The 25,774-nt window shown below is 42.8% G+C and overlaps 2 protein-coding genes across 4 annotated transcripts in view; one reads left to right on the top strand and one right to left on the bottom strand.

Moving 5' to 3' along the window:
- LOC118532997 (uncharacterized) overlaps nucleotides 1-25,774 on the top strand; it is a 541,221-nt gene that overhangs the window by 472,329 nt on the left and 43,118 nt on the right. The gene's annotated exons all lie outside the window — the stretch shown is intronic.
- The window catches only part of ANOS1 (anosmin 1), a 694,126-nt gene continuing 690,286 nt past the window's right edge, over nucleotides 21,935-25,774 (bottom strand). For all 3 annotated transcript variants that reach the window (XM_078064553.1, XM_078064552.1, XM_078064551.1), the window contains one exon: nucleotides 21,935-25,642. In XM_078064553.1, the coding sequence (XP_077920679.1) occupies nucleotides 25,584-25,642 (59 nt within the window). In that variant the 3' untranslated portion in view covers nucleotides 21,935-25,583. The remainder of the gene's footprint in view (nucleotides 25,643-25,774) is intronic.

Raw genomic sequence — 25,774 nt, 5'->3', positions numbered from 1 at the left:
TAATGAATGGTATGTTAGAAATGTTAAGAGAGCCCATTGCACCTCAATATGATATTTGTTTTCCCTAAAATTTCCCTAAAATTTAATCCACAAAGATTCATATGTATAATAAATTATTATATTCCTATATATATAATTATTATATTCCTATATGTTATCATTTATAGTTAAATAATAATAAATTCCCCAATAATGCAAAATTTAAAAGCACATTTGTATAAAAACCTAGATGTGTAAATGATTTCAGATAAATGATCTATTTTTTTGCACAAAGAATCACATTTATAATTGTTTCTTAAAAAAAAATTTAAATTACCACCCTCACAATGTATATTTAAACTTTGCACACAGAAGACATGGCAAGAGATCTTCATTTGCCTAATTATTGCTTCATGGTCCTATCGAGGATAGAAAACACATGGTGTGTATAATGACGTGTTCTTAGAATCTAAGAATGCTAGGGTGATAGCAGCCAGTTTCTGGCCGACATCTTACATAGATTCATGTCAGCTTGCTAAACAATATCAGGATACCTCAGAAGGCTTTGTTGATTCAGAGCATGTATGCATTAATAAGTTTTATGTTCTGCATATGAAAAAAAAATCTGTTCACAGACAGAGCAGACCTAAAATTTATGCCAAAATCAGGACTGGAAAGACACTCAAGAAAGACGTCTCACTTTCCCAGCATGTGGCCAGTGTTTTCTTTCGACAGGTTGTGTTTCTGTGTGATTGATCAGTGGCTTGGGGTTGACCAACGATTCAAAATGAAACTCACTGAAGTCATCAAGGGGAGTCATCAGAACATCAAGGGGCTTCCATCAACACGGCACTTAGATAGTGATCTGGATCTTTTGGTGTTGCATATACCCATTGGATGAAGGTTAAATAAGATTGGTCGGACTGCAGAGGATTGCTTAAAATAGAACCATTGCAATCAGCAGGCTTTCTTCCAAGGCGGGACTCCGAGTCCCTCTCAGATGACACCCCTTAGGGCACGTCTCCGGGCTGCACCTGTTTGCACACGCCCGCCCACCTTGTGCAAGCCCAAGCCGCCAGCGAACTGCGAGACTCTGCCGACATTGCTCTCATGCGGAAACTCCCAAGAACTGAGTGCCAAAAGGAACATGGGTTCTATGTGACGGGTTGGCAGTGAAGTTAGTTGTAATTCAACTAACTTTTGCAGGAGAATAGCACCAATGTTCAGCATTCTCCTTACATAAAAGCTAGCAAAGACAAGTGGGGTTTTTTAATGCCGTGAATTCACTTGGCACATAATTCCAATCTTTGTGTTTTGTTGGATGGCTTCTATCTGTATCTGTGGTTGCTTCAAAAGTAAAACAAGTATATTTAAACAATAAAGCACTTGCAGGGAAAAGCTGGAGAGGATTTGTTTCTACTCAAGACAAATTGTTCTGCCCGTAACAAGCATGTCCAAAGAACTTATGAAAGTGTCCTTGGTTTTACAGTGATAAATGAAAAACATTGAAGTCCTTCAGTCAAACAAGGTATCAGCATTGTTTATAGTGGTTGCTTTTCGTGTTAACCAATGCACTGCAATATAAGTTACTGCGGTATCCAGATAGCACTGGAATAAACGTCCCACTAATGGAGAAAGGGCATATTTTCCCAGAAACCAGTGTTTTACTCCCATTCATTTTTATCTAATGTTCATCAAAACAACCTTCTGGAAATTTTTTTTTAAAGATTCTATTTATTTATTTGACAGAGAGAGACACAGAGAGAGAGAGGGAACACAAGCAGGGGGAGTGGGAGAGGGAGAAGCAGGCTTCCCACTGAGCAGGGGGCCCGACGCGGGGCTCGATCCCAGGACCTTGAGATTATGACCTGAGCCGAAGGCAGACGCTTAACGACTGAGCCACCCAGGCGCCCCACCCCCCCGCCGCTTCTGGAAAATTTAGTTTAAAAAAAGACTGTGTGTGTGTATAGATAGATATTTATAGATATATCTGCTATGTTATTAGCAATAAAAGAACAGGAAGGTGGAACTCAATCCTTGTCAAAACAGTCCTTTAGCAAACTTAGTTTTTAAAAAGACCTATAGATATATTTGTATACAGATAAGTGTAGGGGTATAGATATGTAGAGAGGTAGAGCTATCTAGAGATACATATACAGACATAGATAAAGAGGTAAATACTATATATTTCTACAACTTTATGAACAATAAAAGAATGGGAAGACAGAAATCAAACCTTGTCATTCACTATAAGCTTTCATTAGCTTTCCTCTGTAGTCTGTGTCCTGGTCTTTAACTGTACGTCAGAAACCTCCTGTGTCCACCTTCAAATTAGCATGGTCTCTGTTCTCGGTCTTAAATGTTTCCTCTGGTTTCCTGGGCCACAGAGAAGATCAGAGCTCCCTCAAATCTTGCTTAACACATGCAGTACCAGGTCCACTCTGAAGAGGCAGTGGGAAGAGCAGAACCAGAGGGCAGTGGTCTCTCTCATTCTTAATTCTTCATTGGTCTCCATAAGAGTTCCCAAGAAATATTTCCCCTTAGTAGGCACTCCATAATAGTTCAGGATAGAAGAAGGAAAAGAAGAAAAAGACGACCAAGGGAACAGCTTTCTGCACACAACAGAGCTTTTTGCCGCTGTATAGTGTGTTTGAATACAGATCGAGGAGACACCTCAGTGCCCACCAGCACCAAGCTCAGCACTAACGAGTTCCCATTCCCTGGAGTGGATGCTGGTGGCCGCCATCTTGGCGGTTGGAATCCCAGTATGGGTTATGTGACAATTCAGGCAAAACCTCTCTTATGTCCCCATGAATCCTTAATTCATTTCACGTTTATGCATTCATTAAATAAACATTTCTTAAATGCTTATTTCCTTGCATAAGTGGCTGGAGGATTGTGTAATGAGTAAGGCCCGCGCTAGATAACTCTCATGTCCATATTCTGCAGTTGGTATAAACTGTGGAAATGAAAACGCTACTAAAATGTACTTCCTTCCTTGGTACCCCAAGAAGTGTCCTTCCGTCCACAAAGTGAATTGTAAAGTGTGGAAGAATTTAGGTTTTATTTTGTTTTTTGTGTTTTGGGTTTTTTTTAAATTCCCTTGTGGAGGTATTTTCACAGGCAGCCCCAGTCTGGCTGTATTCCAGTGGTTGTTGGCACATCTGATGATCTTCAACATAGGGTGGGATTCATCCATTTGGATGTAAGAAGAAAGTATGAGAACTTATATTGATATTTATGACTACCTGAGTAGTCAAGAGTGTGATTAAGATGTATTGATTCATGACGTTGGCTTGGTGTTGGCTCCTCACATGACAGATGGGATGTGTCATGGGCTTGGAATGCGGGATCTCCTGAGGGTAGGTTGGGAGTTTGTACAGTGTGGAGGAGCCCAGAGCAAGCTGTTCCTTAACTGCCAACTTCTAGCGTGATACGACATATGCACAGTTAAGTAGATTTGCCGATTATTTCATGTAGGTTGAACTAATCTGGCCCACACAAATTGACATGTAGGTTAAAACTGTCCTGTAAAAAAATTGTGGATTGAAAATATTTATGCATAAATCAAGTCCAGGAGAGCCCTCTTCTCCTGTTTAGTCCTAGTAGAACCCTCTCGTTATGAGGCCATATGATGAGGTCCACACAGTGACCATCTAATGATATCAGACAAGCCAGATCTGAAGTCATCAAGAGCCTTATGTGAAATGTGAACTTACATACAATATTGTGAGCTACAAACCTTCCCCGAGTGTACACTATGCATTGAAATAATCACTGATTGTATTACTAAACCATCTTAATGAGCAAGACAGTTGGATATTTGAGATTAATGAGAAAAGTGAGTATGCATCATTTATACATAAAAATACATGGAAAAATATTTTTACCTTATAACTTATATTAATCTCATCCTTTTTCTACTTCTGTGTTGGTTTTACCAAGAAATAGTATATGAATTCAATCATGAATGCCTGTAATTTGCAGAGTCATAAATAGCAACAAACTGAAGATGCAAGCTCTAGAAATCTCTACTCGTAGGAGTAAGTGAACAACAAGTGACTGGAGCCCACAGTTGTGTTTGCTGGGGTAGGGGGTCTGCGCGAGTCAAGCCCACCCCCCCTCCCCGGTGTTTCAGGTGACGTCATCTCTGACAGTCCCTCTCTGTGAAGCTACTGCATTACACCTCAGAGGAGCCTCCCTTGGGTTCTTTGTAAAGTGTAAGAAACATTTCCTAACATCCTGCTCTGAGATTTTTCTAAACTCGTGAAAAGAACTGTCCCTAATGATGCCCTATTTCAGACATGAGGGATGCCCCATCGCAGACGGAGAAGCTAGTCCAGAGTTGTGTTCCCTTTTTATAAAAATAGGCCTTAGCTGTTTAAGAAGAGTCAGCACGTCCATCCTGCCTCATTTGAAACTGGGAAGGCTCTTTATAGATAGCAAGGCCTCTGTTTTCCAGATATTTCAGATACATTTTCCAACCAAAAAAAAAAAAAAATGGGGGGGCACCTGGGTGGCTCAGTCGGTTAAGCATCTGCCTTCGGCTCAGGTCATGATCCCGGGGTCCTGGGATGGAGCCCCGCGTCGGGCTCCCTGCTCCGTGGCGAGTCTGATTCTCCCTCTGCCCTCCCCCCTCCCCTCAATTGTGCTCACTCTCTCTCACTCTCTCTCAAATAAAAAATAAAATCTTAAAAAACAACAACATAGGAACTCCCTCTGAGAGCTCCCCTCCACTCATGCTACAAAAATCCCCCCAAATCCTCAGTCCCATTACATCACTCACTCCTCCACCCCCATCGCTCCACCTGAATGCGACCCGCACCCCCGTTCCAGTCCCTGGCACTTAGAAGGTGTTGGTCTCTTTGTAATCTGAGTACAGTTGGCACACACTGTTACATTAGTTTGAGGTGATTTGACAGATTTACACATTGTGCTGTGCTCACCACCATAGAGCTACTATGTGTCCCCTTACGTCACTCCTACAGAATCATCTCTTGTACTCCTCATGCTCTGCTTTTCATTCTCGTGACTTACTCGTTTCATAAGTGGAGCCCTGTAACTCCCTCTCCCTTCCCTGATTTTGCCCAACCGCCAGCCACCCCTCTCCACCCCATAACCATCAGTTCTCTGCAGTTATAGCTCTGGTCCTGCTTTTTGTTTATCATTCTTTTTTTTAGATTCCATTTATGAGTGAAATATCATAGTATTTGTCTTTCTCAGCCTGATTTGTGTCACTTAGCATAATGCCGTCTAGGTCCATCCGTGTGGTCTCAAATGGCACAATCTCATCCTTTTTTATGGCTGTGTAGTATTCCATTGTGTGTATACACACCACATTTTCCTTATCCGTTCATCTACTGGTGGGCATTTAGGTTGCTTCCGTGTCTTGGCTGTTGTAAATAATGCTGTAGTGAACACAGGGGGCATATAGCTTTTTGAATTAGAGTTTTTGTTTTCCCTGGGTAAATATCCAATAGTGGAATTACTGGATCATATGGTATTTCTATCTTTAGTTTTTTATCAGGAACCTCCATACTATTTTCCACAGTGCCTGGAACAGTTTGCATTCCCACCAACAATGCACGAGGGTTCCTTTTTCTCCACATCCTCGCCAGCACTTGTTTCTTGTGTTGTTCATTTTAGCCATTCTGACAAGTATGAGAATTCGTTGTAGTTTTGCACTTCCCTGATGATGAGTGATGTTGAGCATCTTTCCGTGTGTCTGTTGGCCATCTGGATGTCTTCTTTGGAGAAATGTCTGTTCATGTCTACTGCCCATTTTTCATAGGATTGTTTTTTGGTGTTGAGTTGCATAAGTTCTCTATATATCTTGGATACTAACCCTTTATCTGATATGTCATTTGCAAATATCTTGTCCCATTCAGTAAGTTGTCTTTTAGTTTTGTTGACTGTTTCCTTTGTTGTGCAGAAGCTTTTTATTTTGATGTAGTCCTAATAATTTATTTTTGCTTTTGTTTCCCATGCCTCAGGAGACATATCTAGAGAAATGTAGCTCCAGCTGATATCAGAGAAATTACTGCCTGTGCTCTCTTCTAGGATTTTTTATGGTTTCAGATCTTACATTTAGGTCCTTAATCCATTCTGAGTTTATTTTTGTGTCAGAAACTGGTCCAGTTCATTCTTTGCCTATAGCTGTTCTGTTTACCCAACACCATTTGTTGAAGAGACTCTCTTTTTCCTACTGGATATTCTTGCCTCCTTTGCTGAAGATTGATTGATTGACTATATGCTCATGGGCTTATTTCTGGGCATTCTGTTCTGTGCCACTGATCTATGTATCTGCTTTTGTGTCCATAACGTACTGTTTTGATGACTACAGCTTTGCAGTATATCTTGGTATCCTGAATCTGGGATTGTGATACCTCCACTTTTGCTCTTCTTTCTCAGGATTCCTTTGGCTATTTGGGGTCTTTTGTGGTTTCGTAAAAATTGTACGATTGTTTGTTCTAGGTCTGTGAAAAATGCTGTTGGTATTTTGATAGTGAGTGCATTAGAGCTGTAGATTACTTTGGGTAGTATAGACATTTTAACAATATTTGTTCTCTCAATCCATGAGTATGGAATGTCTTTCCATGTGTTTCTGTCAATATCTTCCATCAGTGTTTTATTGTTTTCAAAATAGAGTTCTTTCATCTGCTTGGTTAAGTTTATTCCTAGGTATTTTTAAATTTTTGGTGTAATTGTAAATGGGAAAGAAATTGTTCATTTCTCTTTCTGCTACTTCTTTATTAGTGTATAGAATTGGAACAAATTATTGTTATATATTGATTTTGTATCATGTGATCTTACTGAATCATGTATCAGTTCTAGTAATTTTTTGGTGGAGTCTTTCAGGTTTTCTATGTAGAGTATGATGTCATCTGCAGATAGTGGAAATTTTACTTCTTCCTTACCAATGTGGATGCCTTTTACTTCTTTTTGTTGTCTCATTGCTGTGGCTAGGACTTTTAGTACAATGTTGAATAAAGGGGAATAGACATCCTTGTATTGTTGCTAATCTTAGGGGAAAAGGTCTTAGTTTTTCACCATTGAGGATGACATTAGCTTTGGGTTTATGACCTTATTGTGTTGAAGTATGTTCCCTCTAAACCTACTTTGTTGAGGGTTTTTATCATGAATGGATATTGTACTTCGCCAAATGCTTTTCCTGCATCTATTGAAAGTGCATCTATCCTTTCTCTCATTGATGTGATGTATCATGTTGATTGATTTGCAAACATTGACCACCCTTGCATCCCAGGAATAAAATCCCACTTGATGATGGTGAATGATTTTTTTCAATGTCTTGTTGAATTCAGTTTGCTAATATTTTGTTGAGTCTTTTTGCATTTAGGTTTATCAGAGATTATTGGCATGTGGTTCTCTTTTTTGGTAGTGTTTTTACCCGGTTTTAGTATCAGGGTAATGCTGGCCTCAGAGAATGAATTTGGAAGCTTTCCTCCCTCTTCTATTTGCTTGAATAGTTTGAGAAGAATAGATATTAACTCTTCTTTAAATATTTGGTAGAATTCACCTGTGAAGTCATCTGGTCCAGGACTTTTGCTTGTTGGGAGTTTTTGATGACTGATTCAATTTCCTTGTTGGCAGTTGATCTCTGATTCGAATTTCCTGTCTCTTCTTGAATCACTTTTAGGAGTTATATGTTTCTAAGGATTTATCCATTTCTTTTAGGTTGTCCAAATTGTTGGCAAAGTTATACTAGACAGTGTTGACTTGGAGGTGGGGAAATGGGATGTCACAGAAAATTGTGGAACTTCTGAAATAAATTGCACATATTCTGGAATCTGTTTTAAATGTCCATTCCCAAAATACCCGCATGTCTACCTACAGATATATATACAAGGAGAAATATATATATTCATATGTAAATATATGTTTAAATAAGTTTATAACTTAGAAGTACCTTTATCTTTAAATATAAAGTAAATAGTAACATACACACACAAATTGTGGGGTGGGGATCTGCACATGAACACAGATATATGTACAAGGACATATATATATATGAACAAGAACCCAGTGACAAATTGGGGGAAAATCAACCGTCAGACTCTATCCATAGGAACATGGTCATACAATTTATCGTTTTCCAATGTAACATTCTAATTACAAAGAACGGCTGGATTTATGCGCATGAATATGGAAAGATCAATAAGACATTCATAGACGAGAAGGCAGGTTGGAGAATAATGCATGTGGTTTGATTGAATTTTCATACAAAAAGAAGAGGCTTCACTCAGTAGGAGCATAGCGGGAAAGATACAGGGGTACACGGAAAATGTTAGTAACAAAGAGCTTCCAGTAGCTGAGGTAGGGAATAAGAAATGGGAAGTTTTTATATTGAGTTTGTGTTTGTTTCCTATGTGAATGGTTTCACCTGAGAACATATTCATGTACTAGGGAAGCAGATCAGTGGCCTCCCACACATGTCCACATCTGACTCCCTGGAACCTGTGAATGTTGCCTTACACAGGAAGGAAGAATTAAGATTGCATCTGGGTGGCTCGGATGGTTAAGCATCTGCCTTTGGCTCGGGTCGTGATCTCCAGGTCCTGGGATCGAGCCCCACATAGGGCTCCCTGCTCAGCAGGGAGCCTGCTTCTCCCTCTCCCACTCCCCCTGCTCATGCTCTCTCTCTCTGTATCTCTCTCTCTCAAAGGAATAAATAAAATCTTTAAAAAAAAAAAAAAGACTGCAGATAGGATTGAGGTTGCTCATCAGCTGACTTGAGAATAGGACATTATCCCAGATCATTTGGATGGGCCTGGTGTCAATACTGGATCCGTCAGTGGAACAGAAAGGGAGACGAGAAGACAGGAGTAATGTACTCTGAGAAGCAGTCAGTAGACCACAGCTGGCTTGGGCGCGGGAAGCAGGAGCCTCCCATCAACAATGCAGGCGGTCCCAAGGAGGGGAGAAAACACGTTCCCCACGATTGGCCTCCCTTCCTCAGGTTTTCTGGGCCCAGTGGGTCAAGGACACAGGCTGGTCTTCGCATAGAGTTTATGGCATGCCAAGCAGCAAAGGTTTTGCTGCAGTTAGAGAGCAAGGATGGAATGGTGGTGGGGGGGGGAGAGAGAGAGAAGTCACTCAGACTATTCTCCTCCAATTCCGTGCATTGTATAGGAAGTTCTGGAAGACCACGGAATTGTGAGCACCGGTGTTTCAGCAAGTGAACAGGGAGTCCATACAAACTTCAGATGGAATGATGAAGTGTAACCACTGAAGGTGACACACAGACTTTGGCTTTCTCAAAAAAAAAAAAAAAGTGTCACTTGGGGAATGATTCCTGGATTAGTCACCGTGCTGAATTCTCAGACGTCCCCTGGGTGGCCCCCAGAGCACACTGCGGGGCCATTTGCATGCGCACCATTGTCTGCCTTCCCAAGTGGGCTCCCGCTTCAGACTGAATTGCTGTGTGTTTGTCATCGGATATCCCACTTACATCTCCCACCCCCACCCCCAGTTAGTGGCTCATCCCTGAACCGGGCCGCCAGCCCACACAGGCATCCCTAGGTTGACAAAGCTTTATTTATGGATGCAGATAAACTCTCTTCCTTTATGTCAGAATTGACTGGAAGGCCCCCTCCCAGCTGCAAAGCCCAGTCTTTGTCTCTGTGACTAAAGATTTCTTGCCTTCACGGAATCTGGGCAGACATCAAGAAATCCGCCTCCAACCAAGTCCTCAAAGTTCTGGGGGAAGAGGAGGAAATGAACAACGACTCCCCCAACAAAAAGCAGCCTTTGCAAATGATTCCTCACGGCGGTAAAACGTTCATGCAAAAGATGCACCTTTGCAAGACTTGCCAGAGACTTCACAGGGAGTGCCGTGCATCTCCCTAAAATACACATTTCAGGTTCTCGGCTGCGCTTTGGTACAGTGCAAGGCGTGCTGATTGAAGCTGATCTCATGTTACACGGTGGGGGGGCGGGGGGGCGCCGCCGGCCCATTGGCAGGACACAGACTCTGCTCTCCGTGACTCCCCCCCCCCACCCCGCCCCACCCCGGTGCTTTCCTTTGCTTTTCACAGGTGCTGAGCTGTCATCAGCTGGAGAGATGTTTGGGCTTCGGGCCTTCCTGGAGGGAGATGGCATTTGCCCAGGTGATAATACAGCACGTGTGAATGCTCAGCAAGGAATGTACAAAGTGGCTTTTGTGCGCACAACGGCGGGGCACTGATGCCTGCACTTGGGGGGCAGCTGCAGGGCCCGCCCGTCCGTGCCTTTACTGGGTGTGAACAGAGTCTGGCCTGGGCTTCGGTTTGGTAACATTTCTGGGAACCTCTGTGAGAGTGCCAGGGGACACAGTCTGATAGACGATGCCAGCAGGGCATGACAGCTCATGGGCGTCTCCTCCCCAGCCTGGAACCAGAGTTATACCTGCCATTTTGGATGAAGGAGGTGTTGTAAGTGAACTTGATAATTAAGAAGGCATGAAAATGCTTTGCATCTCTGGTCCTGCAAATACAAGGGCATCATTTATCAACCACTCCCTCTAGCATGACTACCTTTGGGAACAGCATTCCAGTAAATACTTCCATGATTAAATCTTAAGTCATTGCATGCAATATATTTGGAAAAGAAGTGTAATTATCTTTGTGTGGACAAACAATAATATGTGGTCTTCGATCGATTCATCAGTCAATAAACCTTTTATAAATTAAGAAAGGTAATTGCTTAATGATATTTACATTTATCATTTGACATAGTTCATCCAGTAACCACTAATTTCTATACAAATGTGTTAAAAAAAAAATTGGGAAACATTTGCCCACGTAAAATATTCCCAAAAATGCATCTTCACTTTACAGTCTGATTTGACCTGGCAGATACTGAGTGCTTGGCAACGTGACCCAGAGCCAGACGTGCAGACATCCCCACTAGTCTTGTCTTGCAAACCAAAACATTTCATGAGCTCTAACCTGCACAAGGGGTTTCTTTTTAGTTCGCTTCTTAAGCCCTCCAGCCTAGACTTCCAAATTTACCATCCAACTGGCCTTTTGACAAGAAGTAATGACAAGTGGGGACCATGCAAATCTTGGCCAACCCCAGCATGGTGAATCATTGCGAACAAAACAGATGACTACATAAATACAGTACTTTCCTTTGAGTCTTGACTAAGTCGTTAAAAGTATGCCTCCCGAAGTTTCGCCAGTGTACTCCAAAAGTAAAAAGTAAGGATAATGTCCTGCGTAAAATCACTAAACAATTAAGATTTCTGTCCTATCGGAATAAGGGAGGAGAGAGGAGAGAAAAAAGGGCAAGATTTTGTAGAAGACTTAAAGTGTTCCCATATTGTGATTAGCATACATGCCAGTCAGCAAACCCAAGTCCTGTTTCGAGAACAGCCAGGTTGCAGGCAAATTGCCCAATGATTCAGTTCTGCACTGAGAGTTTGGTTAACCCTGTAGGGCAGTGGTAGTCTCTCCGGCTGCATATTAGAATCAATCCAGAAGCTCTCAGAATGTTCTGCCATCAAGATCTGATGGAATCAGTCAGGGGTAACTCCAAAAACAAAACACTGTAAGCAGACAAGACTCTTGTTTGTATCTAGTCACATTAACATTTCATTGGAGTCCATCTGTACATAAATAAATGTACTTAAATACACTCAGAATCATATACATTTCACACATAGATACACACACACATACATATAACATCGTGCTTACTTACAGGCTTACATAGTAGTACCTTTTTTTTTTTTTTTAATTTCAATTCCAGTATAGTTAACATGCAGTGTTCTGTTAGTCTCAGGTATATCGTACAGTGATTCAACAGTTCTGTACATGACTCAGTGCCCATCTTAATAAGTGTGCTCTTCATCCTCATCACCTCTTTCCCCCATCCCCCCACCCTCCTCCCTTCTAGGAACCACCAGTGTGTTCTCTAGAGCTGAGAGTCTGTTTTTTGGTTTGTCTATTTCTTTGTTCATTTGTTATATTCTTCAAATACCATATATTCCACCTATGAGTGAAATCATATGGTATTTGTCTTCTCTGATTGACTTATTTCACTTAGCATTATATCCTCAGGATCCATCCATGTCATTGGACATGGCAAGACTTCATTCTTTTTTATGGCTGAGTAATATTCCATTGTACATATATTCCACGTACCTTTTTTATCGATTCATCTATTGATAGACACTTGGGCTGCTTCCATAATTTGGCTATTGTAAATAATGCTGCATTAAACATAGAGGTGCATATACCTTTTCAAATTAGGGTTTTTGTATTCTTTGGGTGGATACCCATTAGGGGAATTACTGGATCAGATGGTAGTTCTATTTTTAATTTTTTTTTTTTTTTTTGAGGAACCTCCATACTGTTTTCCACAGTGGCTGCACCAGCTCACATTCCCACCAACAGTGCACAAGGCTTCCTTTTTCTCCACATCCTCACCAACACCTGTTGTTTCCTGTGTTGTTGATTTAGCCATTCTGACAGGTGTGAGGTGATATCTCTTCATGGTTTTGATTTGCATTTCACCGATGATGAGTAATGGTGCACATCTTTTCATGTGTCTGTTGGCCATCCGTATGTTTTCTTTAAGGAAATGTCTGTTCTTGTCTTCTGTTCATCTTTAATTGGATTATTTGGGGGTTTTGATGTTCAGTTATATGTTATTTGTATATTTTGGATACTAAACCTTTATCAGATATGTCATTTGCAAATGTCTTCTCCCATTCCGTAGGTTGCCTCTTAGTTCTGTTGATGGTTTTCTTTGCTGTGTAGAAGCTTCTTATTTTGATGGAGTCCCAGTAGTTTATTTTTGCTTTTGTTTCCCTTGCCTCAGGAGACCTACCTAGAAAAATGTTGTTACACCCAGTGTCAGAGAGATTATTGCCTGTGCTCTCTTCTAGGATTTTTATGGTTTCAGATCTTGCATTTAGATCCTTAATCCAATTTGAGTTTATTTTGTGTCTGGTATAAGACAGTGGTCCAGTTTTATTCTTCTGCCTGAAGCTGTCCAGTTTTCCCAGCACAATTTGTTGAAGAGACTGTCTTTTCCCCATTGCACATTTTTGCCTCCTTTGTCGAAGGTGATGACTATATAGTTGTGGGTTTATTTCTGCACTCTCTGTTCTGTTCTACTGATCTGTGTGTCTCTTTCTGTGCTAATATCACATTGTTTTGGTTACTACAGCTTTGCAGTCTATCTTGCATACTGGGATTGTGATACTGCCAGTTTTGTTCTTCTTTTTCAAGATTGTTTTGGCTATTTGGGGTCTTTTGTGGTTTCGTAAAAATCATTGGATTGTTCTAACTCTGAAAAATGCCACTGGTATTTTGATAGGGATTGCATTAAATCTGCAGATTGCTTTGGGTAGTATGGACATTTTAACAGTATTTGTTCTTTCAATCCATGGAATATCTTTCCATTGGTTTGTGCTGTCTGCGATTTCTTTTATCAAAGTTTTATAGTTTTCACAGTACAGACTGTTCACTTCCGTGCTTAAGTTTTTGTGGGATTTTTTTTTTTTTTTGGTGTTTTATATTTTTGGTGCACTTGTAAATGGGACTGTTTTCTTAATTTCTCTTTCTGCTATTTCATTATTAATGTACAGAATTGAAAAGGATTTCTGTATATTGATTTTGTATCCTGTGACCTTGCTGGATTCTTTATTAGTTCTAGTAGCTTTTTGCAGGATTCTTTAGAGTTTTCTCTGTATAATATCATGTCATCTGCAAATGGTGAAAGTTTTACTTCTTCCTAGGGTGCCTGGGCGGCTCAGTCGGTTAAGCATCCCACTCTTGATTCTGGATCAGGTCATAATCTCAGGGTCATGAGATCAAGCCCTGCATCAGGCTCTGTGCTCAGTGGGGAGTCTGCTTGAAATTCTCTCTCTCCCTCTCCCTCTGCCCCTCCCCCAGGCTCTCCCTCTCTCTCTTTTTGTCTCTCTCTCTCTCAAATAAATAAATGAATCTTTTTAAAAAAAGTTTTACTTCTTCCTTACCAATCTAGATACATTTTATTCTTTTTCTTGTCTGATTGCTATGGCTAGGACTTCCAGTACTATGTTGAATAAAAGTAGTGCAAGTGGACATCCATGTATTGTTCCTGATCTTAGGGGAAAAGCTCTGTTTTTCACCATTGAGTATAATGTTAGCTGTGTATTTTTCATAGATGGCCTTTATTATGTTCAGGTATGTTCCCTCTAAACCTGCTTTGTTGAGGATTTTTGTAGTGGATGGATGTCATACTTTGTCAAATGCTTTTTATACATCTATTGAAATGATCATATGGTTTTCATACTTTCTTTTGTTGATGTGATGTATCACATTGATTAACTTGTGAATATCAAACCACCTTTGCATCCCAGGAATAAATCCCACTTGGCCATGGTGAATAAATTTTTTAATGTATTGTTGGATTTTGTTCCTAATATTTTGTTGAGGACTTTTGCATGCTATGTTTATCAGAGATATTGGCCTGTGGTTCTTTTTTTGTAGTGTCTTTCTCTGGTTTTGGTATCAGGGTAATGCTGACCTCATAGAATGAATCTGGAAGTTCTCCTTCTTCTATTTTTTGGAATAGTTGGTAAAGAATAGTTATCAACTCTTCTTTTTTATTATTTTTTTCCTGTCACCCACTTCCCCAGCCCCCCACCCACCTCCCCTCCAGCAACCCTCAGTTTGTTCTCCATATTTGAGTCTCCAGTTATTAACTCTTCTTTAAATGTTATGGTAGAATTTCCCTGTGAAGCCACCTGGTCCTGGATTTTTGTTTATTGGGAGGTTTTTTGTTTGTTTAATTTCAGTAGAGTTAACATACAGCGTTACATTAGGCTCATACTGAGAGTTTTTTGATAACTGATGCAGTTTCATTTCTGGTAATTAACCTGTTCAAATTTTCTGTTTCTTTCTGAGTCACTTTTGGGAGATAGATGTTTCTAGGAATTTATCCATTTATTGGTAGGTTGTCCAATTTGTTGGCATATAATATTTTATAATATTCTCTTGTAATCCTTTGTATTTCTATGGTGTTGGTTGTTATTTCTCATTTCTGATTTTGTTTGAGTCCTGTCTCTCTGTTCTTTTTTTTTTTTTTAAGGTATCTGGCTAAAGGTTTATCAGTTTTGTTGATCTGTTTTTTGTTGATCTGTTTTTGTTGATTTTCTTCCTTCTACTGGTTTTGGGCTTCCTTTGTTCTTCTTTGTCTAGCTCCTTTAGTTGTAAGTTTAGGTTGTTTCTTTATGATTTTTCTTGCTTCTTGAAGTATATTGCTATAAGCTTCCCTCTTGGATCAGCTTTTGCTGCATCCCAAAGGTTTTGGACTGTTTTGTTTGTCTCCATGTTTTGTTTTGTTTTTTAATTTCCTCTTTGATTTCTTGGTTGATCCATTCATTATTTAGTAACATGTTACTTAGCATCCATGTATTTGTGGTCTTTCCAGATTTTTTTCTTGTGGTTGATTTCTAGTTTCATAGCATTGTGGTCAGAAACAATGCATGACATGACTTCAGCTATTTTTAATTTGTTGAGACTTGTTTTGTGGCCTAATAATGTAATCTATTCTGGAGAATGTCCCATGTGCACTTGAAAAGAATGTGTATTCTGCTGTTTTAAGATGGAATGTTCTGAATATATTTGTTAGATCCATCTGGTCCAGTGTGTCACTCAATGCTGCTGTTTTCTTATTGATTTTCTGTTTAGATGATCTGTGCATTGATGTAAGTGGGGTATTAAAGTCCCCTACTATTATTGTGTTATTATCCATTACTTCATGTTTGTTATTAGTTGCTTTATGTATTTGGGTGCTCCATGTTGGGTGCATAAATATTTGCAATTATTATATCTTCTTGTTGGATAGGCCCTTTCATGATTAGATAGTACCCTTCTTTGTCTCTTGTTACAGTCTTTGTTTTAAAGCCTATTTTGTCTGATATTAAGTATTGCTACCCAGGTTTTCTTATTACTTCTATTTGCATAATAAATGTTTTTCCATCCCTTCATGTTCAATCTTCATGTGTCCTTAGGTCTGAAATGCGTCTCTTGTAGGCAGCATTTAGATGTGTTTGGTTTTGTTTTGTTTTGTTTTTTTTCTTAATCCATTCCTCCATTCTATATCATTTGTTTGGAGTCCATTTACATTCAAAGTATTTATTGATAGGTATGTATTTATTGCCATTTTGTTACTTGCTTTATGGATTTTTTGTAGTTCTTTTTTCCTTTCTTGCTCTCTTCTGTCACAGTTAGTTGGCTTTCTTTAGTGACATACTTGGATTCCTTTCTTTTTATTTTTTGCCTATCTGTTACTGGTTTTTGATTTGTGGTTACCCTTAGGTTTAGAGATAACATCTTATGCATATATCAGTTTACATTATGTAGGTGGTTGCTTCTGTTTGTACCCATTCTTTAGTCCTACCCCACCAGGTTTTAAGTATATGATGTTACACTTTAAAATTTTATTTTTATTATTTATTTTAGAGAGAGAGTATGAACAGGGGGAGGGAGAGACCGAGGGAGAAGGAAAGAGAGAATCCTAAGCAGGCTGCACGCCCAGCACAGAGCCCAATGTGGGGCTCGATCTCACGACCCTGAGATCATGACCTGGGTCAAAATCAAGAATCGGACACTCCACCGAATGAGCTGCCCAGGCTCCCCTATGGTGTCACACTTTCTGTCCTTTTGTTTTGTGAATCCCTTGACTGATTTTTAAAGATATACTTAATTTTACGGCATCCGTGCTCCTACTTTTCTTACTCCTGCTGATGGCCTTTCCTTTCCAGTCAAAGATACCCCTTTAACATTTCTTGTAGGGCTGGTTTAGTGGTGAGAATGGTGCCCTCCAGCTCTTTTGTTCTTGGAGAAGTCTCCCAAAGATCTCTGTCCTTCTGTCCTATGCTCCGAGAGTAAACAATCTCACATATACTGCGGGTGTTTTTCAAACTGCTGCTTCTCGGTTGTATCTCAAGAGTGTTGTTTGCTGTGTTGCCTCTTCATGGGCAGAAACTGAGTTTCCTGTTGCCCTCTGGCTCTCCCAGACCCGGGCCTGCTGATTTTTAAAGTCCCAGGTGTTAAGCTCCACTGATTGTAAGAACGTGGGAAGTCAAACCCCTCTGGGTTCCGGAGCCAAGTGTTACGGGGATTTGTTTTCCACGTGTGGTTCCCCAGTGCTGGGGTGCCCCTGTGGCTTCTGCTCCTTCCCCTTCTCTGTGCCTCAGTGTCCCTTCCCTCCATAGACAGTCCTGCAGGTCAGTGTGGTTCCCGAATGCATCCCCACCCTCACTCCCCTTTTGGATGTGGCCTCTACTCTACATGTGGTTGTGGAGACTCTTTGAATCATTTTCTGGGTTATTTACACTGATGTGGTGTCATGTGGTTTGGAGTCCCTGGGACAAGGTGAGCCTAGGATCGTCCTATCTGCCATGTTCTACATCGTACCTTTTTTTTTTTTTTTAAGATTTTTTATTTATTTGACAGAGAGAGCACAAGCAGACGGAGAGAGAGGGAGAAGCAGGTTCCCTGCTGAGCAAGGAGCCCGATGTGGGACTCGATTCCAGGACCCTGGGATCATGACCTGGGCCGAAGGCAGCCGCTTAACCGACTGAGCCACCCAGGCGTCCTACATCGTACCTTTTGTAACATGAGTTTATGGAGAACAGGCTGGCCGGCAGAAGAGTCGTGGTTTACCACAAGGATCCTGGCCTGATACTCATTTTCAGACTTTGTCCCTGATTTTAGGCTGACTTAACAACTTCTCTCTCCCTCCCCTTAGCTCTAAGATGCTGCCATCGCCCTTCGGATGGTTGTAGAAATGAATGAACTCACGCAAATAGCCCACTTAGCCAAGTGCCTAACCATGAGTCGGCCCTCAGGAAATGTTAGCTCCAGGGGTTAATTCTATTAGCTGTTCCCTAGGAAACTACAGAGAGGGCCTTGTGATCGACCCAGCGAGATACCCAGAGGGTCCACTCGACAAAGGAATGAGGGATGGTTTCCATTATTCGTAATGATCCCAGTTGCATTTGATGAGCTGTTGTTTGAGATGAGGAAGGAGATATCTGGGACAAAAAGGTCAATCAGCATCAGTTTTGGGTTGCACACAATCTGGTGCTGGAAGTCCACTGACGGATCGATTCTAATCGGCTGTCTTTGACTTCATCTAAATCACGCCAAGCTGCCTCTCTGAAAGCCATTTCACCAGGGCAGGAAAGACTGTAATTTCCACTAACAACACGCTAAAATATCCAAACTCCATTTGACTACCCATGTGTTTTCTCAGCTTGCCCCACAGTAAATTCCGTTACACCCCAGAGAGGACTGAGGGGGTGATGCATGCGTGTACGTGTGTCCCTCCATGTATCCACACGTGTGCATTTGCCTGCACACCCACGTCTGCGTCTGAGCTTAGGGAAGCAGAGAGTGCGCTGAGGAGAAACCTCACTCTGCTGCACTCAGAATGTTAAGCTTCAGCAGGACGTGTCACGTCTTCAGCTCTGTGAGCAGGAACGTTTATGCCATTGATCATTCCTCCGTATCTCCTCATCGTCTGGAAGAGGGGTTCTCCACACCAGGCACATGCTAGAATTTGCTGGGGACGCTTGAAAACAGCCCTGCTGTCCACACTTCACTCCAGATCTGAAGGTGCCCGAGACACTGGTCGTCTTCAGCGCTCCCCGGGGCTTCTAGTCGGCAGCCAGTTTTGAGAGTGGCTGACCCAGGGTCATGCTGATCACCAGAGGCGGTCATTCAAAACCCAGTGTTTAAGGGTTGCGTTAATCTGAAACCGGAATCTCTTTCCTACATTGGCAGTGTTTACCGTTCTAAAGAATACTGAAGTTCACTTTCCTTTTTTTCCTCCCTCAAATCCACTTCTAGACCATAGATATGCACCCAGATTACTGTTAGTCTGTGGAATGACTTTTCAAATCTATAGATTTTAATTATACTTAAATGTAGTTTCATGAACAAGACAGATTTTGGGGGGACAGACTTGCCAGGCATGTAGCCCTTTCACAATACAGTTCATGGACTGAAATTCCAAACAGTATGCAATGCATATTGACTTGATCACTTCCATAACATTATACTTAAAATCAGCATACAGCAAATGGCATTCGGTCTTAGGGAAATGTGCAAAAATACACAATACTTCCTTCAAATTAATTTCTTTAAGTCATTGCGTCTTTGAGATGTTCTGCTTCACACACAGTGGCCCGTACACACATCACAGGATCACGCAGAATTCTACACACACGTGTGTGCGGAGACGGCCAGGGAGGTCCGGGCCAGCGCCGTGGCCGGGACGGACGCCGGTTCCGGGCTGTGCTGTTGGACTGGGGACGGTGGGTGGAACTGGGCGAAGGTGCAGGGTGATAATGCCTCTCTGTTATATCTTACGAGTGCATGCAAGTCTTCGGCTTACTCAGAAAGTAAAAGGCGATGGGTCGCGGCGAGAGCTGGGGCGCAGACCTCGCCCTTGCTCGGTCCCAGCTCGGCAGCCCGCTGCGTGCGCGATGTCACACGGCGTGCGCGCAGCTCCGCGGCGTCTGAGTCGGACCTCGCCGTGATCACGGCGCAGAAGCGCAGTGTGGGCCCCGGCGACCGTGCCCGGCTGCGCGCTCCGTCGTGCGTCCCCGCGGCCCCTTCCTCGGCTTCTGCTCCTGGCGTCGCGGGTCTCCCTTTGGATCTCCCGCAAGGGCTTCTCACTACCTTGCTCACCTGCACTGGCCTCTGAATGCTGTTTCCACTCTTGGGGTGTTTCGGTGAATTCCCGACTGTATTATCGTCTGCAGATCAGCACTTTGCATGATGAAGATCCGACATACGCTGTGTCCGTGTCTTACTCGGCAGGTCCGCCCGTCACTCCCGCGGAGCTGACGTCATGGTGTTGGAACAAATACAGCCAAGCCGATGCCGGGTGCTTGCACTACGTTGTCAGAGAGATTGCAACCCCGGTGACCTGACACGCACACACACACATGCACACGCACACACATGCACACACACACTGAAAGAGGGCGGCAGGAGTGGAGCTGGAAGTGCTTTGAAGGGGTGGATGGGAGGATGGAGGGTGAGGAGGGAAGAGTAGTTGGAGGTGCGGTGGCCACGCAGCTCATGGGGACGTGAAGCCTCAGGCCAGGGAGTGGACAAGGGCTCCGGGCGTCGCTCTTGGGAAATGAGGAGGTATTACTCGTGTTTTCTGTGGAAGACAGACTCGCGTCATAGCACAGAACGAACCGTTTTAAATCGTACAGGTCAGTGGCGCTTGGCACCCTGGCAATGTGTGGTTGCAGAGCCTGGCCATTAACTCCACAGGCACACGCCGCGCCCGCGGAGCAGACACGCGCATCCCCAGCTCCCGGCTGCCCCCCGCGTTGGCTGCGTCCGTGGACTTGCCGAGGGCACACGTCGGGTAAAGATGCAGTCCCACCGTATGTGGCCTCGGGGGTCTGGATTCACCCGCGGTATTGCTAATTGTGCCTAAAGACCCCGTCACCATCGTAACTGGAACATGACTGCGTGCTGATTAGTCTGTGCTCACCTCCTCGTATGAGTCTTACCAGTTCAACTTCCAAAACTTACCCCCCACCAGTTGGCCTCTCTGCACATCTGCCGTGGCCACAGAATTTTAATCTGCTGTCCTGGGTTCACCTGCACAAAGGCCTGATCTTCCACTCCCGTGTTTGTGTGTCCACAGTCTCTTCTGCCCACAGCAGCCACACTGATGTTTAAGAACGTGCATGAGCCCTGAACGTGGTTTCCTGGCCCCTCGCTGACCAGAGCTCACAGCCCCCGGGCTCCCCGCCTCTCAGTGTTTCCATTTATCACTTATGATCCATTGGTTGTTACGTCTAATGGGTCACATCTCCGCCTAGTAGAATGAGAACCCCTGCAAACAGGGAGCTTTCCTTCTGTCGGCGATGTCCCCCCTCCAGGACGGGACCAGGCACACAGCAGAACCTTAGGAGATGTTGCTTGAATAAATGTATAAATTAAGTGGGTGACTGTGGAGGAGAAAAAAGATCCAGGTTCCCCTGGATCACACCATGTTATCCTCACGCTTTCTGGGGCGCCGTTCTGCTCATTCATCAGCAGATACGCTCCGGGCCCACTGATGTCCCAGCAGGAATGCAGGAAACTCTCGAAACTCTTGGGCGGGGGTGGGGGTGGGGGGAAGGCCTGGGTGGCTCAGTCTGTTAAGCATCTGACTCTTGGTTTCAGCTCAGGTCGTGATCTCAGGGTCATGGGATCGAGCCCTGCATCGGGCTCCATGCTCAGCAGGGAGTCTGCTTGAGACTCTCTCCCTCTACCTCTCTCCGCTTCCTTCCTTTCTCTCTCTCAAATAAATAAATAAATCTTAAAAAAAACAAAAACAAAACTCTTCTTGTAGACTGGAAGCCCTCAACATAGTGCGTAGTGTTGAAAAAGATATGAAGCTTAGAAGCACCAGATACCTCTGGCATTTTATGGATACATTTGGGGGGGGGCACATTTTAAAATTGTAGACTATTGATAAAAGATGCCACCAAAGGGTGCCTGGGTGGGGGGTGCAGTCAATTGAGTGTCCAGCTCTTCATGACCTCAGGGTCATGAGATCGAGCCCCACATCAGGCTCTGTGCTCAGCAGGGAGTCTGCTTGAGATTCTCTCTCTACCTCTCTCCCCCCCGCCCCGCTCACCCCTGCTCAAGTGTGCACACTCTCCATCTCTTTCTCAAATAAATCTTAAAAAAAAAAAAAAAAACTCCCCCAAAGCCATCAGCAATACCGGTCCTAAATGAATATAATGGAAGAACTCTTAAGTGTTGATTTTCAAACCGCAAAACACTTTCACTAGGATGAAGTGCTGTCTCGTTACACCCACCACACCTCAAATTCCATTCATACTGACTTTTTCAGTCTCCCTGGGAACGTAGGAAAAAAATGGAAAAATGAAAGTGCTTTCTTTTTTTTTTTAAATAAATGAGTCTAGTCCACTGGGCAGGTTTAAGGATGCTTTATTACTGAATCAGTATGTACAAACTCTAACGAAAATAATGAGTCACAGAATATCAGACTATTTACAATACTTTGTTTTTACAAAATTTTTTTACAAGATTACTTCTCTCTAACATGACAGACACACACAAAAATCACTTTTTTTTATTACATACATAAATAAATATTGACTTGAAATGACCAGTAGAAGAGATGTGATCTCTATAGGCCATTGGGATGAGAAGGTAGCTGTTCTGTTATCTGCGTACTACAGTATAATTAAGGAAAGAAATAATAATTACATACAGACCTCTGTTAATCACTCTGTAAATTGTGTAACTTGCTAAAATACTCAGTAGAGGTAAGAAACGGAGTCTGGCCATGCACAACCATAGGTAAGAGTCACCATCTTTATGCATTTATTATTTTTAATGAATTATAAGAACATGCAACAGATATTCAGCCTTTGTGTGCTGGTTACAATGTGAGGGTTTGTGTAACAAGATTGAGAGCTATTTGCAATCATGGGAAGGAGTGAACGTAATTAGTAAATCCATGGCCCAAGGCGTAAGAAAGGGCATTAAATAAATAAGTCATTATCACACGTGACGCTGACCGATACGAAGGAGAAAATATCTGTACTCAGATGATAGAGACACATCAGAATTCAGTCTTCCCATCAGGTGTTTGAGTGACACAATGAAAGACACAATTCAGGGCTTTGCAGTCCAAGTTCCCGGCTCTTGCTCGGCTCCTGCAGTTTCCTGGGTCCCTCATACGAGGCAGATTCTCCCGTGTTTAGTAAAGATCACTCCCTCTCCGGTGCACGGATTCTCAACCAGGGGAGCCTTACTCCCCCAGATGCGAGTGGGCAATGTGTGGAGAACTGTGGGCTGTCACAACTTGGGGGCATTGGCATGTGGTGGGTGAGGCCAGGGCCGCCGCTGGGCCCCCTACAGTGCATGGCTGGGGCCCCCCTGCCAGCCACACAGACGTGGACAAAGCCCGCTCTGCGTGATTACTTACAGGTTCGTTCAGGTTCCTAGCATGCAGAAGTACCTTTACACTTGAACTTTGGGCTCCATCGGTAAAAGTAAATATCACTGAATATATATTTTCTCCTAGGAGAGACAATGCGTCTCCTATGAGAGAGACGCATTTAATTTTAATAAGACATATTAGAGACTTAGCCACTAAAACAACGTTTAAAGAAAAAAACCCATAGATTGTATCCCTTTATTAGGGCACTCAAATTTTTTAAATTAAAAAAAGAAAGTAATTATATCTTGGCCGATTCGCATATTATTGAAGGTCATTGAAGTTCATAAAAGAAACTCCTGTTTCCTTAATCATCTAATTAACAGCATTTTTCTTCCAACTGTGTGAATAAAATTTAAGTTTTGTTATTGCAGAATGAGATGCTCACAGGAGCAGCTTTCGATTTTGTAAGGAAGGTGTAAGCTTCAGAACCTTCATCCAAACTAAAAATGTATTTGCTCATTGTCTATTGCCCAAAAGACACATAACTAAACCTTATAAAATCAAACTTACATAATAATTTAATAATATTTCATATCTATGTGTACACTCCTGCATTTTGAATTATACAACAGTACAGGAATTTGCTGGCACAAATACTGGATTTGTTCGTGACAAATTCAGGGTAAAGATAAACTTGTAGCCAATATTAGACGTCTTCATTTGTGAAAATTTGAGAATTTGACATTCAGATGCAGCTCATGGCACTGGCGTAAATCCTAGTTTCCGCGGAGATAGCTGTGGTGTTGGGTCAGGCTTGGGGCGGTTGGAAACGAGGGGTGCTTCCGGTTCTCTCCGTGAGAAACCAGGGGACTTTGGACCTCATGGGGCTGAGCCCGTCCGGACAGCGTCAGGAGCCGTGGACAAGCATTTGGAAGCCCATGCACCTTCACGCCGGTCTTTCCCACGAGGGTCACTTGTACGAAGCTACAAAACATTGCCCGCATCATCACTGTAACTCTTTGCTACCCAGGAGACAGTTTTTACTCTGTTTCCACGTATCCATGGGTACAGACCGCGTTTCCTAAAGATACGCATCCATCTGATAATAAAAATACTGTGTCTCCATTTTGTAGCACGTTTGCCTTCAGACACTCGTGAAGTGAAGGAGTTCGAGCTGTCTCTGCATCTGCATGCTTCCAGAAACCCACAACACGGCACGTAGCCATGCCACCATCGTAACCCAAGAAAATGGTCCCAGACGTTTCCCCGATTGAGTTAACTGAGCAATGAGCGGAGGAAGCCGTTCCTTTAAGATGTTGAAATGCTGATAAATTGCTCTTTCCTCCCAGAATAAACACCGACGGGAAAAATACATGACCCTTCCCTTTACAAGAACTGGATCTTTCTGCACCATTGGTGAGCCGTGAAGAGAATTTCCGCTGTGAGTCACACTCAAGGTGTGTGTGTGCATGCACATACACACACACATACGTACATAGACATACATAGATGCCTATTCCAAACCACATCTGTGGCTATTCCCTCAAGAAAAACTTGGTTGAAACCGAATGTTTCTGGGTGGAAGGCTGCCCCAGTGCTCGGCAGCACCACGGACTGATGATGGGTTCCGACCCGAGTCCATGCTAGGAAGGGTCGTTTGGAGCCAAGCAGTCGCACAGAATAGGTTTGAAAGAATAAAGGCAAGCAAATAGCTGTCCTCTATCAATCAAAGCCTCTTGTCCTACGTTACCGAGAATATTCTAGCATTCAGATAGCTTACTTTGATTAAGAAAAGGCAAATCTTAGTAAAGATTGGAAAATATTCAACAGTTGGGATTCTCACTTTAAGCAAAAGGCTCTGTAAATTTTGAGATACATCAAGTGGTAAAACAAAGCGTACCAGCAGCTCTTTTCTGCATGGAGGGAAAAAGGAAAATATAAATAAGAAAACGTATCGGAAAGGTCTCTCATTTTATAGGATGAAGCATGAAAACGTATCCCCAGAAAAGCATTTGCATTTCTCCGAGGCAGACTGTGGATAGCAGCGGATTCGCCGAATGCTCCCTGCTTTGGGAGCCTTTCGTAAAGCACGGCTCACACACGCAATGCTCATTCGCCTTCGTGTGAACGGGGCTCAGGGGCTGCAGGTGTGGACAATCGTAGATGGAACTTAATTGCTATATATTTGAGGTTAAGAATAAATCACACATTATATAAATCATCCTATGAAAGATTTGAATACATAGGGCTTACAAACTGCATCACCTTATTTGATTTTGCAAATCAAAGCAATTATTTAATTTAAAAATGTTTTATTGATATACGTTATGCTTAGTATGTGTATGCACTGTGTGTTTGTTACATTGATTTGTTCTGAGAATTTGCTGCTCCGAATCCAGGGAGATCTCATCTGTGCAATTATTCAGTAGAGGTTCATTCGTGGATATTCCGATTTCAGGTTCAGTGGGCCTCCATTCTGGGAAGTGGGTGTCCCCCCCACCGGCTGTGAGTCACTCCTTTGCAGCTGCGTCGAGATGGGCAGAGGGACCCAGAGCACAAGGTTACACGGGAGAGGGAGGTCACGCTGGGCACCTGTGGGCTTCGCAGCAGCACGTCTGCACCGTGAAGCTCAACCAGCTTGTTCGTTCTTCGATTCTCACACATTGAGCTGTTTAGTATCTTTCTGGAGAAGGCTTGTAATGATGAGGATGCCGAGGTTTAAGATGGGGTCCTGAGGGGGGACAGGACATAGGTATCAGTCATGTTGCTCTATGGGAAGCCGGGGACTGGTGGTGAAAGCGTCAGACCCACAGAGCGCTCCCTCCTACATCCACGTCTTTCCTGCTCTGAACCCCCCTCCCAT

This window comes from Halichoerus grypus, chromosome X, assembly GCF_964656455.1.
Source record: "Halichoerus grypus chromosome X, mHalGry1.hap1.1, whole genome shotgun sequence".
Lineage (NCBI taxonomy): Eukaryota > Metazoa > Chordata > Mammalia > Carnivora > Phocidae > Halichoerus > Halichoerus grypus.
Note: the sequence above shows the minus strand (reverse complement) of the source record. Positions and strands in the feature narration are given on the sequence as shown.